We start from the raw sequence: 14,679 nt of genomic DNA on the forward strand, positions 1-14,679 counted from the left end.
ACATCCAAAAGATAATACAATATAAAATCAATATAAATAAATCTGTGATTACAATGTCATGGCATAAGGGCAGAAACTGCACACGCCCATGAGCTACACAATCAATGAGGCCAAGAGGTTCCTCTCTACAGAATAAAAAACACTTTGTCACAAACGTACAGTGGAAAATGCACATTAAATTCAAGTATTGCATTATTCATTTACTTGAAGTGATTATTTGGCAGCACAATGTTTCGTAACAGATGTGTTATAGTCTTATGACAGATGGTCCTTCGTTCCTTCTTAACGTTCCTTCTTACCGGTTAACAAGGTTTTTCGAGCATCGGCAAACCGTTTTCCTAGTCTCTCTGATTTCTCCCATGAGCTCAAAGGCAGTTATTATCTAACACTGTCCACACGTGGCTTCTACCACCCAACTTCAGTCCTATTCACACATCATGTTATGACTCTGAAGACAACGGTACAGACTCCTCCCGCCAGGGGTGTAATAGGTCCTTGAACAAACCGTACATAAGTCAAGGCAACTACATGAGGCCGACTCAAAGTGCTACAATCCAGCAGCAGACCTGTAAACTGACTGGGAGGGGAGACCCAGGCTGATAGATGAAACTGGATGAATCATCTGGAGGCCTGGAGGGGTGGTTCAGTGGAAGATACAGGATATAATACAACACAATAAAAATACTAAGTAATGCCAAGTAAAACTAAATAGACGCTGAGGTTAGGAAAAACAAACAAATAGGGCAAACAGTATAGATTATAAAGTGGCCAGGTGCCAGTTCGTCACAGTACAGTAAAGGATGTAAATGCAATGTACAAAATCTAAGAAGTGCTTTGAAAGATACATACATCAATCGCTGTTGTACAGCCTAATGGTTGACGGCACAAAGAGCACCTGGGGAAAATTAATCTGTGGCTGAAGGTTCTCCCCGTCTCAACATAAAGGGGGCGGGAGGGGTTAGGTAAGGGGGGTGGACTGGGAGGTGGAGGGGGGCACCAGACTGAGGGGGGTGGACTGGGAGGGGGAGGGGGGCACCAGACTGAGGGGGGTGGACTGGGAGGGGGAGGGGGGCACCAGACTGAGGGGGGTGGACTGGGAGGGGGAGGGGGGCACCAGACTGAGGGGGGTGGACTGGGAGGGGGAGGGGGGCACCAGACTGAGGGGGGTGGACTGGGAGGTGGAGGGGGGTGGACTGGGAGGTGGAGGGGGCGTAGTGTTATGGCGCGTTTCCACTGCAGGGTGCGGTACGGTTCGGTTCCCAAAGGTGCGGTACGGATTGCGTTTCCACCGCCAAAAGTGGGCGTGACCCGGACTGAGCCGTACTCGTTTTGCCCTCGTCTTCAGTACTCCTCCGTTGGGGTACTGAGACGCCTGAAAGGGGGCCGGAATATTCGAGCTACACACCCCCTCCGTTGATTGGTCGACAGAATCGTCACTTCCGGTATTCTTTACAATGAACATGTCGCATAAAACGCTTGCTTGGGCGAACAAGGAGGTGGAGACGTTCGTCTGCATTCTTGGGGAGGAAGACGTTTACGATGTTTACGTAGCTGCCGTGGCGATCGACATCCGGCCTACCATAAAGGGTACTGTCGGCAGTGGAAACGCGACCTCGGAACTGAGCTGGGCTATACCGCCCCCTCCCTACCGGACTGAGGCGAACCGAACCGCACCCTGCAGTGGAAACGCGGCATTAGGAGACACTATGGAGATGGACTAGGCGCCTCCATTTTCCCTCTTAAAGTGGACAGACTGACCATTTACAGTGATGGTACATTCGTCAGAAGAAGGTGAAACAATAGGATCGTCCTCACAATGGACTGAGACAGATCCATTATGCAAGAGGCTTGAGGGTGGGGCTGGACTCTGGACACCATTGTGATTCTCCATAGTTGTGGTAAGGTCTTGTTGGTCCCCGTTTGGTTCAGGACCGTCAGTGGACCTTAGTGGTGTAGTCACTGGAAGAGAAGGCAGCAGAGAGTCAGGACATACAGCCAGCCTCCACATGCAGCAACACTCACTGAAGACTGAAGCCCAGTGGAGCAGCTCTGCAGCTGCAGGTACTCTCAGGTGGAGATGAGGACACAACCACACACACACACACACACACACACACACACACACACACACACACACACACACACACACACACACACACACACACACACACACACACACACACACACACACACACACAGAGGATCAAGCTACTGAATACACTTTTAATCCTTGTATTTTATATTGCATAATGTTTAGACTCTGGTTTAGCCTCTTCACAGAAGAGTGAATAGATATTAATAAAGTTATCCGTTACTAATTTACAAAATGAAACATGTGGAATATGAACTCACCAGTTATCTCCCTCTCCTCTTCCTGTGTTTCCCTTTTCTATAAAATAAAAAATGTAAATAAAATATCAACATCGGTTCACAATAAAATCATCATCTAATAACTCCACCACTGCCAGCTAGGTTCACACATATTATTGTGTTCTGTATCAAACCAGTATTAACACTTACCTTATCACGTCTTTGATTAGCCTTTTTTATATAGAGATAAACAATACAGTAACATGTCAGGACAGCAGTCTCTATCATTCAGCATAACCATGATACATGTTAGTTGAATGTAACAAGAAGCACGTTAGTTTACTGTAACATGATACATTTATATTAATGCAACACTTACCTCTTTTCTTGTACAGAAAAAGGCCTCCGATTATCAAAGCCATTAAAGCCATTACCATTATGACTCCTGATATTATTCCTGCCACTAGTCCTGCGTGTGCACCATGTTCTCCACATTCAGAATCAGTTGAATCAGTTCCGGGTTTCATCAGTTTCAGTCCCACAGATTCACATCTGAGATGAGAAGGACCAGACAACAGGTTTAGTTTCAGGGTGTGTAGTGTATATCCTATACTGGGGGGAGGATAGTAGACCGGGTGTTTGACTCCTGGTCCAAAGGTACTGGGTTCAATCCCCAATGTCCAGTACTGAAGTGAAATGAAAATTGAGCAGAAGTAGGTAGGAGGGCGGTGCCGGGCTAATATTCCCGCTCTATGCTTCCTAATCTCAATGGCTCACTGAGAGCTGATTAATCTCATCTAGGGCGCAATCACACTTGGGTAGTGGTGTTGCTGCGCTGTCTCCACAGAGACAACGCAGCGATATGATCATGAGCAGTTGACTTCTTACTTGAGGGAAAGTGAAATCCGCGAGCTGCTGATCATGTGAGAGAAGGTGATGCAGTCGTATTAAACAAAGACGGTGAAAGATGGTGCGATCTACGAGAGCCTACACTCAGACGTGAACTTATTCATGCACGCGGGTGTCTTCATTCATAATTTAAAAAATAGTTACCTATTTTTTTCCTATTCTAAATGTCCCTTGATTTCGTGCTGCTCTTCTTTTAGTGAGATCAGAGTGTTGAGAAGGACAGTAATCAAATATGTTTGGTAAGATGGATATAAGAGACCCGTAGTGAATTCAACCCGGTCCACTTGACATCGGGTGGGTGCATGACAGTGGTAGGCCTACCGCAAAACTTCAATAGCCCAGGCTTTTATTTGTTTCAATCAATCACTGAACTTTCGAAAATTTTTTATTGCTCAGCAAAGATGGGAACAATATTTATTATTTAAACCAGTCTGAATATTCCTACAGTACGTAGGCCTATACACATTACCAGGCTATCAATAACACACACACACACACACACACACACACACACACACACACACACACACACACACACACACACACACACACACACACACACACACACAGTGGCGGAGTGGTAATCGGGAGGGTCGGGATAATTCCCGGTGGGCCGTTAATGATTCGGGGCTGTCGGGCTGATTACTGCGGGATAACAATATTGCGTTTCGAAAAGTTCCTTACAACACCATCCGGCAGCCTAAGCTGTGCGTCCGCAAACCTCTCAAACTGTCAACGTCGCAACCAAGTCGATTTTGTCTAGAGGGGAGGAACTGAGCGGCCCCTCCCGAAGTGGTACAGCCCAGGTGGGCCTTGAACTGCGATTGGTCAGAAAGACGAAACAGCTAATGACAACATTGAACTCTCGTGCAGGCTCGAACAGAGTGACACACAAACACACACACTTTTAAGGAGTTCTTCCATGAGTTTTTCACCCGCTCCGTATCCTTGCTTCCCCCAACAAGTTTGTGCGTTGTGCTTGTTGTTTTGTTTCCGGTGTAGCTAGATCCGGCATGGTGTTGTCGTTTTTCTAACGTGACTAGTTGTTGCTAGACAGCAGGTGAAAAAACTACGTTTGCCAAGCCAAAAGAGCGTTATTCGCGTGATAAAAAAAATTAACGCCGTTAAAATTTGGTTTGCGTTAACGTCGTTAATAACGCGTTAAACTGACAGCACTGAAAAAAATAAAAACATTCAGGAGTGTGCAAAATATTCTAAAGAGGTCTAGACTGTGCTCAGCCCCGCCTTCTCCAGTGAACCAAGAAAGCCTGCGCCGTGACGAACGGGGAATTTTTGATCAAAAACTCAACTTTCATAACGCACCAACGTGGACCGCTAGCCGTCATGTTTATTGTGTAATGGGGTAAAAGGTTGCATGGACTAGGGCTGGGCGATATGGGCCAAAATGAATATCTCGATATTTTTTTACTATAGCTCGATATAGTTTGAATCTCCTCTAGAGCACATCATAAATGCTCGATTCAACCATGTCTGGTATAATGTTACGTCAGTAATAATTCTAGTATTCCTGAAACACAAGTCTGCATGTAGATTATGAAACAACATATTGTTTAAACTCATTAGTGCTTTCTATTGGAACAATTTAGAACTTGCACATAAGAAAAAGGAAAATCACAGCAAGTTAGATTTACCAACACAGCGTTTATTCAAACCGCTAATTATTTATTAACGGTTTGCATAATAATTATTATATATACACTGCCAGACGACGGATCCAGTGCTATTCTTTTTCAAAACCAAAACTTCAGTTTCCATCCTTTTTTCTCTCTCTCGCTGTTCTCACTCACCGGTCGGAGGTACACACACCTACAGCAGCGCGCCTTCCAGACTACGTCACACACGCGCGTCCATGAGAATCTCGCGGACTCGCAACGGGCGGGGGGAGTGAGTGTGTTTGTGCCATTGCATGTCTTTACCTTTTGTGGAAGAGGGAGAGACGTCGGAGGACCCGACGCAGTCTATTCATAATATTGTAATGACCACGGAAGAGGCAGTGAATGAAGTATTGAATAGACAGCGATTTATTAGATAGGCCTACCTAATAAACCGTTGGAACACACAAGACAGGAAACCATAGCAGCGCCGGCAAACAAACCCCGAGAAGCCCAATCCCTAGCTCCCTGCGCTACGGCCATCCGGAGGCGCACAGAGCTGTTGGCCGTGATATTATATATACAATTATATCATATTATATACTATTATGTATAGAGCTCCGAGAGTCGCAAACGGCAACAATCACTTTCTCCTCCATGCTGCAGTACACCCCGGACTGCACTGCACTGAGTTTGACGGTTGAACGCTGGTTGGCTGTTACGTTACACATGTCACTCAGTGGCCACGCTGTTGAACGCTGATTGGCTGTCATCACGCGAAATTCGCGTCAAAGTTGAAATATTTCAAAAGAAACAGATTACGTGCCAATTTGTATTCGATGTTCGCGACAGGGGCGTTTTATACATCCCCTGGAGAACATCTCGCGATACATCGCATATATTCGATATATCGCCCAGCCCTAGCATGGACTATACATCATCCAGTTCAGGTTTCGTAGCCGTGCGTGTGCGTGTGTCGGCTCATTAGCATCTGTACCGTGGCCTGAGCACACCTCTCCCAAGTGTGCTCAGGCCAAGGAATTGAAGTGGACTTGAGTACGGTTGGCGTTCTCACACTAGCCACACAATCTAGACTTGAGTACGGTACAGGTGTGAAACGGACTTGGGCACGGTACAGATGGCCTAGTGTGAGTGTGCGCCCTCACTAGGCCATCTGTACCCTAACCCTAACCCTCACTAGGCCATCTGTACCCTAACCCTAACCCTAACCAGGCCATCTGTACCCTAACCCTAACCCTCACTAGGCCATCTGTACCCGAACCCTAACCCTCACTAGGCCATCTGTACCCTAACCCTAACCCTAACCAGGCCATCTGTACCCTAACCCTAACCCTCACTAGGCCATCTGTACCCGAACCCTAACCCTCACTAGGCCATCTGTACCCTAACCCTAACCCTCACTAGGCCATCTGTACCCTAACCCTCACTAGGCCATCTGTACCCTAACCCTAACCCTGGATCCGCGGAGCCGTCGCATTTACAACAGAATGAAACCCAATAAACCACCAACGTGTGCAGGGTCCGGGAGGGTAAATTGAGGTTCTAGCTCAAACAGGCACCTCGGGGAGTGTTAACGCGCGGACCGTACCGCGAAAAAGGCGTGCATAAAGCGTCCTATTTGGCATTCTAAGAACGCTCAGTGAGAGAGGGCTGTTCCAAATAAACAACAAAGTCAGTAAAGTGTCCACTGTGTTCTCTGTGTTGTTCTACTAAACTGCGGACGCTTGGTGGTGACGTATTACGACGTGATGACGTACAAGAGGCCACCGTACTCCGGCCCAGTTGAGATTGCCCAGTGTGAGCACAGGCCAGCTCACAGCGCTGGTCGTCTCAAGTGAACACGCCTTCACACTTATTCAATAAATATTCAAACAATACTTGTATACCGTTTATACCGTCCACCCCTAATGTATTGATAAATAAACTATAATATTCACTTACTTTGTGTGGTTCTGACAAGACGTTGATGTGCCATTTGAGAATGTTCCATCAGTACAGTGAAGGCACTCCGTGTCTTTAACTGCTGTTCCTGTATGAATATAAAGATGTTTTATTAGAACACGATCATTCTCAAATGTGGTGAGAACATTACATTAGTTTAAAACATTAAGTCAAATATTGCAACTACCTTCACCAAAATTGTTTGGCGCAAGCTCCGGGGAAGAAGAAAACAGAATTGTAATTCAAAGGTGTTTCTATCATTCGACTCATTGCCAGACTGTTATATTTGATCATGGAATAACTTGGACACCAATACATTAAATGTTAAGAGGCTGGATGGCCCCTTATAGGGCTGAATAGGATCAGGAGGTGTTACAACTATACTTTAAAGGTCAGGTCTCTTGTTAAATTGGGGTCTAACCCTCAAGAAGATGCCCTAAATAAATTAAAGGTTAAATAAAAAAGGCAGTTAAATAAAGTTGATCGGCAGTATATATATAGAACACCAACCTCTTTGACCGATGTAATGACCAGGACTGCAAACCGTGTGTCTCTGAGCGGCCCTACATCCACCTCCGTTAGAGTCACTACAGAAGAATCCATCCAGGACCTCACACACAGCATCTGATGTGGATGAACACGACTTCTTCACCTTCAGACCGAGACCTGTCAATCACAGCAGTTACAGAGGACCCTGAGACCACCTGAGAGTACACAACTTCTGATATAAACATGAACAACACAACTTCTGATATAAACATGAACAACACAACTTCTGACATAAACATGAACAACACAACTTCTGATATAAACATGAACAACACAACTTCTGATAAACATGAACAACACAACTCTTAACAACACAACTCTGATATAAACATGAACACCACAACTTCTGATATAAACATGAACAACACAACTTCTGATATAAACATGAACAACACAACTTCTGATATAAACATGAACACCACAACTTCTGATATAAACATGAACAACACAACTTCTGATATAAACATGAACAACACAACTTCTGATATAAACATGAACAACACAACTTCTGATATAAACATGAACACCACAACTTCTGATATAAACATGAACAACACAACTTCTGATATCAACATGAACAACACAACTTCTGATATCAACATGAGCAACACAACTTCTGATATAAACATGAACAACACAACTTTTCTATGAACATGAACAACACAACTTCTGATATAAACATGAACAACACACCTTCTCTGATATAATGATGAACCACACAACTTCTGATATAAACATGAACAACACAACGTCCTCATCACCACAACATATGGGGGTTGCATGGGGGGCATCTCCATTAAATAACAGATGTACCTGCGTCACACTTTGTACAGGTAGAGCATTCCTTCTTCAAATCAAGGCCTTCTTTGAAAGTACCATCGGGGCACCATGAGCAGTTTGTAATTTTTTTCTCTGTGCAGTCCATTACAAAATACGATCCTGTTGAAAAGAAAAGGTGGAATATGTCGTTTAGCTTTGATACATACTAATTCATTTGTATTTCTTCAATCTGATGCATATTTTTTCATATATTTAACAACAGTTTAGAAATGTGGTTCTTACCAGGATGGCATAAAGGGCAACATTCAAATCCGACTCTGTATTCATCCCAGGGACAAGGTCCGAACGTAATAGCATGATAGACAGATAAACAAGAGACAGCTAAACATATGACCATGAAGATCCACATGATGCGCATTTTGACTTGGTCTCTTCAAATTCCGAAATATCTGGGGAGAGATCAAAAATAAATAAATACAACAGTTAATAAAGAAAAGAAAAGTACTAATTTGCTTTAAAAACATATTGCTCCATAAGCTCTGACAACGGCTGATATATTTAGAGATCAGGACAACTCTGACTTTACACAATTATCTAAAATGATACAGTAAAAATGCTTGAGTGTATGGTCAGAGTTTCCGGAGTTTCCATTTTTTTTAATTACTATTTCTTGGGTTATTGGTAGCGGTGCCGCGATGATGCCTCATGAAACGTCAAAGCCCCGCAGCCAGATGAACCATCAAAGTGGTTCGACCTCGAAGCTTCAAATGAGTACGCTATAGGACACCTAGGGGTGAATGAAATGATGAAAGAAAGAGTTTCCTGTGATGATGTGATGTTTGCTTCGTACAACATCAAAACGTTTAAGAATTAAAGTCATTTCAGTGATACGTGTGCCGTTCATAAATATCTCCCGAGTTCATGGTAGAAAAACAAATCATTTGACAAAGATTTTAAGTCATCCCGGGAAAAATAGAATAGTCTTGAAATACAGTAGGCCTATCCTACTAATAATTTTAATAATAGAACTGCATGATGACTGAGAATGAGTGTCATTAATTACATAGCCATTAAAGTGATCTTGGAACTGGGTAGTGTCTTCTTTTTGTAAAAATGTGCCAATTGTGAACCATATCGCGGAATCGCGGAACAGCCCGAGATGAAGCCTCGAACGTCACACGCTACGTCAGGATGTGAATCCTACTCGATACGGATCTTCGCTGGGGGGAGGAGGAGTCGAGGTAGTCGACAGTCACACGCCCCGATGCCTCGACGCAAACCATAACATCATTAACCATGATTCAGATATTGGATCGTTGTGACAAGAGCATTTACAAAGAAAATAAAACTTCTCTCAGAGGGCTCGAGAGCCGCTGTTTTCTCTATTTTGACAGCCTGTCAGACGGTCCCTGACGTGCCAGTGCACGGAGGTGTAGCCCCGTCTGGTAAAGACCGGAGAGGGGTGCACGGAGGTGTAGCCCCGTCTGGTAAAGACCGTTCCCTTTGCGGTACCCGGACTTGGTGACCAAGGCCGGTGTTCTGCCAATTTAAGCTACTTATTGTGGTGTAACTGTTTTAAGTAGAGTTTGGGAGACCTGTAGGATGACGTCAGAGGTGTAACGTCAGTGGGGGGAGGAGCGGTGAGAGTTTAGTAATGGAGGCACGTGGTGAAATAAACATTCACGCTTTACAGTTGGACTCCGCGCAAGTTATTTAATAACACGACACTTGACACTCAAAATGTGCTGCCTACAGTCCCTAGTCCTAGGTCCTGCGCCTGCCGACGTAGTGGACGACGCATCGTCTGATAGAGGACACTGGTCTGCAGATCCAATGCGCTACCAAACACATACGAGAGCCCTTTTTGACAGGGTCGTTGTTGTATACACTGTTCTGCCAGTTCCGCTACCCCATCGGAAAGTGCTCGCTTGTGTTTGGTTTTGATCAACAGACCAGTGTCCTCATCAGACGAGGCTCCACTATCAGCATGCGCGGAACCACGAAGCAGCGCATTTGGATACGGAGCAGAACCCCGGGATTGCCACAATATGTGGTTCTCGAATGAAAACAAGGTTAGCTAAAGTAAATAGCTTATCTATATTGGTATTTGGTTGGTATTGACAAAAGGTACAATATAGTGTAAATAACGTAGAAGTCACGGAGGAGCTACTGCTGCGGCATCTTCCAACGAAGATTCGAAAGAGTACAAAACACATCAAGCAAGCACCTATCTTAACAAAGGTGTCGACGTTTTTTCGACCTTTACTTTTTTCAATACAGAACTATGCAAAAACCAAGAAGTAAACCTAGCTGTAGTACCTACCTCGATGGATATTCGACGGACGACCGGCGTATTATGACAGGAGGATCCAGCCCGTGTTAGTGATGTTATGGTTTGCGTCGAGGCATCGGGGTGTGTGTCGAGTACCTCGGCTCCTCGAAGCTCTGTATCGAGTAGGATTCACATATTCCTGATGCAATCCCTATGCGAAAGACGCAATACCATCCGACTGCAGACACAAATAGGCGTTCCCGTGTGGTGGGCGTTCTCGTTTACGCAGACTAGAACGCCCCCCCGGCGTTCTCCTGTGGTGGGCGTTCTCGTTTACGCAGGCTGGAACGCCCCCTTCTTCGTCGATCTGGTCGCACTCAAAACAAATAGACATTGGCGCACATGGCTAATTTGCATACGCGCACAGGACTGGTTGGCTCCGCAAGGCAAATAATGGAACATATCTATCTATCTAGTCCTATCTGTCTATCTATCTATCAACGCGTGTCTAGTTTTAATGTGATGTATTGTGTGTATGTCCAGTCAGACTTGTTCTGTGTGGTCTTGTAGGCTACTGTCCTGTGTGGGCCGAACCACCTAAATGGATTCCCGACGATTTGTGTCGTTTGGTATTAATAAAGACTTGACTAGGCTATCTTTCCATCTAGACCAGTGGTTCTAAAACTTTTTAGACCACGTACCACCTCGCAAAATATTTGTCTCGCCAAGTACCACCATTATGACCGTTAGAACGTCCGTTGAGTACGCAGCACGGACAGTACGGGTATTGGAACACGGCCCGGGTGCCCAGTTACAGCCGCGATTAATACATCAGCCGACATTTTGTTCAGTGAGTGAATAAAGGTAGGTAGGAACCAAAGTGCCTGCCGGTGTTCCCTGGGATCCACGCAAGCGAAGAGCGTCTACATTCCGATTGGCTGTCAGTGTTTGGCCGCTGAAGCGCGTCATAGTCATTTGCATAAAGTTAAAAAGTTTTCAACTTTTTTTTGACGCTCTGGTCGCTCAACTTTGGTCGCTTTGGTTGCTCTTGCCCATAGAAAGTGAATGACTTCCGGCGATTTGGTCGCTCAATTCGCTTCTGTTGTGGCAGGGTAAAGATGGCTATTCGTTTTGAGCAATGGGAAGAGGAGTTTCAACGCGGTTTGCGCCGGGAACGGATTGACCGTGACCGTATCGATCCATTTCTTTATTATGATGATGTTGAATTATATGCGCGATTTCGGTTTTGCCGGGCGGAATAGTTAATTTATTTATTTATTATAAAATCCGCCATCAAATAGCTTAACCTCACGCCTATACCGTCCAAGCAAATTTTAGAGAATAAATGACTGAAACGGTTTTGTTTGCCCTCTCATTTGGGTGCTAACGCGTCTTCACTCGGATAAGGTGGAAACTTGCCGGTGTTTCCTGTTTACATTGTTAGCTGTCAATGATTGGCTTGAAATTATCTAAACGTCATTAAAAGCGACACTGGTACAATTTATGCACTACTAGTAACGTTACAACTTAAGTTATGGTGGTGCAACCAAAATTTAGAACACCTTTAGTTAGACACTAGCTACGTCGAGCGTAGGATTAAGGCGGACTTTACACCCGAACTTATGATCGGCTTTACGTTCTGCTGGTGCAACCGACTGATCTCAAAACTTTGACCAGCATCAGTTTCTTATAAAGCAAACAGGTCGACGGCTGATGCAATCGCCACTGTCCACCACACACTGCAGCAAGTCACCTGGAAAAACAGGGGAATTATGTCAGGATGCTTTTTGTTGACTTTAGTTCGGCGTTTAACACAATCTTGCCGAACATTCTCATCAGGAAGCTGACTGACCTGGATTTCCCTGCCCCAACCTGTAAATGGATATACAGCTTCCTGTAGTGATGTTACGTTTTGCGTCGAGGCATCGAGGCGTGTGTCGAGTATCTCGGCTCCTCCCCCAGCGAAGCTCCGCTTCGAGTAGGATTCACTTTGGCGAAATGACGTAGGGTGTGACGTTCGAGGCTTCGCCTCGGGCTTCTGCTTCGAAATATGGGTTCAGTATTGGCGGGAGATTTCGACTATAAAGATGTCCCGTATACGATCACAACCTTGTGGTATATTCAATATACCACTAGTCTGTGATCGTAGTAGTTTGAGCATTGCATTTTCTGTAGTATCAATCGAAACATCACGTTCATTATTCATCATGGAGTTTGCCAAAAAGAGAAGGTTTTCCCCTGTTTGGGAGCATTTTCATCTAGTTGCTCCCAATAAGGTTTCAATAACCACTGTCCAGAACACTTTAATGGCTATTAAATTAATTAATCCTTCTCAGTTATCATACAGCGTGGGTCGGCTTGGCTAAGGAGGTAGAGCAGTTGACTTGCAACCAGTAGGTTGCTAGTTCAATCCCCAGCTCCACCTAGCTCAGTGTTGTTGTGACCCTGTCACTTTGCTCCTGACAGCTGACTGTCGCCTTGCATGGTTGACTCCGCCGTCGGTGTTTCAATGTGTGTATTTCCCGAAGTAAGTCGCTTTGGTTAAAAGCGTCTGTTAAGACACACTTTTGCCAAATGATTTATTTTCTAGCATGAGCTCTGTGCCATTTTATGAATGTTACACTCACACACATGTATCATTGAAATGACTTCAATTCTCAAATGATTTAATGTTGTATCGGCACGCGAAGCAAAAGTCACATTTTGGGTTGGGTTGTCATAATTTCATTCACCACTAGATGTCCCTAGCGTACTCATTTGAAGCTTCGAGCACGAACCACTTTGGTGGTTCATCTGGCTTTGAGGCTTTGACGTTTCATGAGGCATCGTCTCGGCACCACTAGCTTCCTGACGGACCGTCCACAGACAGTGAGGATGGGGACACAAACATCTTCCACCCTGACACTCAGCACGGGCTCCCCTCAGGGCTGTGTGCTGAGCCCCTTCCTGTATTCTCTTTACACGCATGACGCAAGAAAACCCTGCAGGGGGTTATTAAGACGGCAGGAAAAATCATCGGCTGCCCCCTGCCCTCCCTGGAGGACATTGCAACCTCCCGGGGGCTGAATAGGGCAAAAATAATTATGAGTGACCCATCACACCCCGGCCATGGCTTCTTCCAACTCCTCCCTTCGGGTAGGAGATACAGGGCCCTTGGGAGCCGGACAAACAGGCTGAGGAATACCTTCTACCCCTGGGCAATTCGTCTACTTAACGCCTGACCCCCCCCCCCCCCCCCCCCCCCACCCAATGGACATGTGAAATCCTCTACCATATTTATTTATTTAAAAAAAAAAGACACTTATATGTTATGTCTGCATATTTATATTTATTGTGCCTATTGCTGTTTGTATTTTTGCACTGCTTTATTTTGCACTATGGGTAGTGAGCATCACCCCAATTTCATTGTATAAGTTTGCACAATGACAATAAAGTCTGAATCTGAATCTATGTGATGGACGATTAAATAGAGCAGATCTATGAGATGGACGTTTAAATAGCTGACGCCATTCATATTGAATTGGTTCTTAATATGTACATTGATATTTTTGTTGTGTTTTATACTTTTTTAATTTGACGGTGCTGAAGCTTGGTGGCTTCACGTCGTACCAAGTCCAGACTCAAGTCACTCCCTGAGTCTCCCTGCTCAGGTTCTGAGCTATGTTCTTAGTGTGTGGTCACATTAGAGGCCCGATATCTCAGTAATGAAAGAGGCTGTAAGAATATGGTGTTTAACACATCTTCAGTTGTAGGACAGAAGCAATAGGTTTTGTAGTTAAGGTTCGGCAGTGATCGATCGAATATATACATCTTTATTTTTTTTCAAAAAGTCAACGATAAAAATAAACACATGAGAATGTTCATTCTGTAGCCTACCTTAAAATGTGTCCTTATTTGCTGTTCCTGTACAAATTAGTTATTATCAAACACTGTCCACACGTGGCTTCTACCACCCAACTTCAGTCCTGAATACAACGGTACAGCCTATGGACTGGACCCCTCTCAATGTTGGCTGTCCTGTAGGAGGACTGGAAGGAGGGGGGCACCGCACTGAGGAGGGTGGACTATATCGACAGACTTCCTATAAAGGCCGCCAACAGGCTTAGGTGGGCTCCTTCAATGAATCCAAGTCCGGTGATGAATATAGTTTGAGAATTTATTAGAAGACCGAATGACAACTGATGAATGAAAACATCTAGAAGGTAATGAAAACAAATGAATAAAAGATGAGGTGATGTCGATGACAACGTTAATGAGGGTTGTTACTGACGGTTGTTTGACGGT

The 14,679-nt window shown here is 44.8% G+C and overlaps 1 protein-coding gene across 2 annotated transcripts in view; it reads right to left on the minus strand.

Annotated features, from left to right (window-relative positions):
- The window catches only part of LOC115552478 (tumor necrosis factor receptor superfamily member 14), a 39,124-nt gene extending 28,483 nt beyond the window's left edge, over positions 1–10,641 (minus strand). Inside the window, exons 1-5 of one of the 2 annotated variants that reach the window (XM_030368901.1) lie at positions 10,447–10,641; positions 8,406–8,572; positions 8,157–8,282; positions 7,305–7,460; positions 6,795–6,882 (exon numbers count right to left, since the gene is read on the minus strand). In XM_030368901.1, coding sequence (XP_030224761.1) covers positions 6,795–6,882; positions 7,305–7,460; positions 8,157–8,282; positions 8,406–8,541 — 506 coding nt within the window. In that variant the 5' untranslated portion in view covers positions 8,542–8,572; positions 10,447–10,641. The remainder of the gene's footprint in view (positions 1–6,794; positions 6,883–7,304; positions 7,461–8,156; positions 8,283–8,405; positions 8,573–10,446) is intronic. The other variant, XM_030368826.1, reaches the window with a different exon arrangement.
- Positions 10,642–14,679: the final 4,038 nt, after the last annotated feature.

Source organism: Gadus morhua, chromosome 1 (genome assembly GCF_902167405.1).
Source record: "Gadus morhua chromosome 1, gadMor3.0, whole genome shotgun sequence".
In the NCBI taxonomy this organism is placed as follows: Eukaryota; Metazoa; Chordata; class Actinopteri; order Gadiformes; family Gadidae; genus Gadus; species Gadus morhua.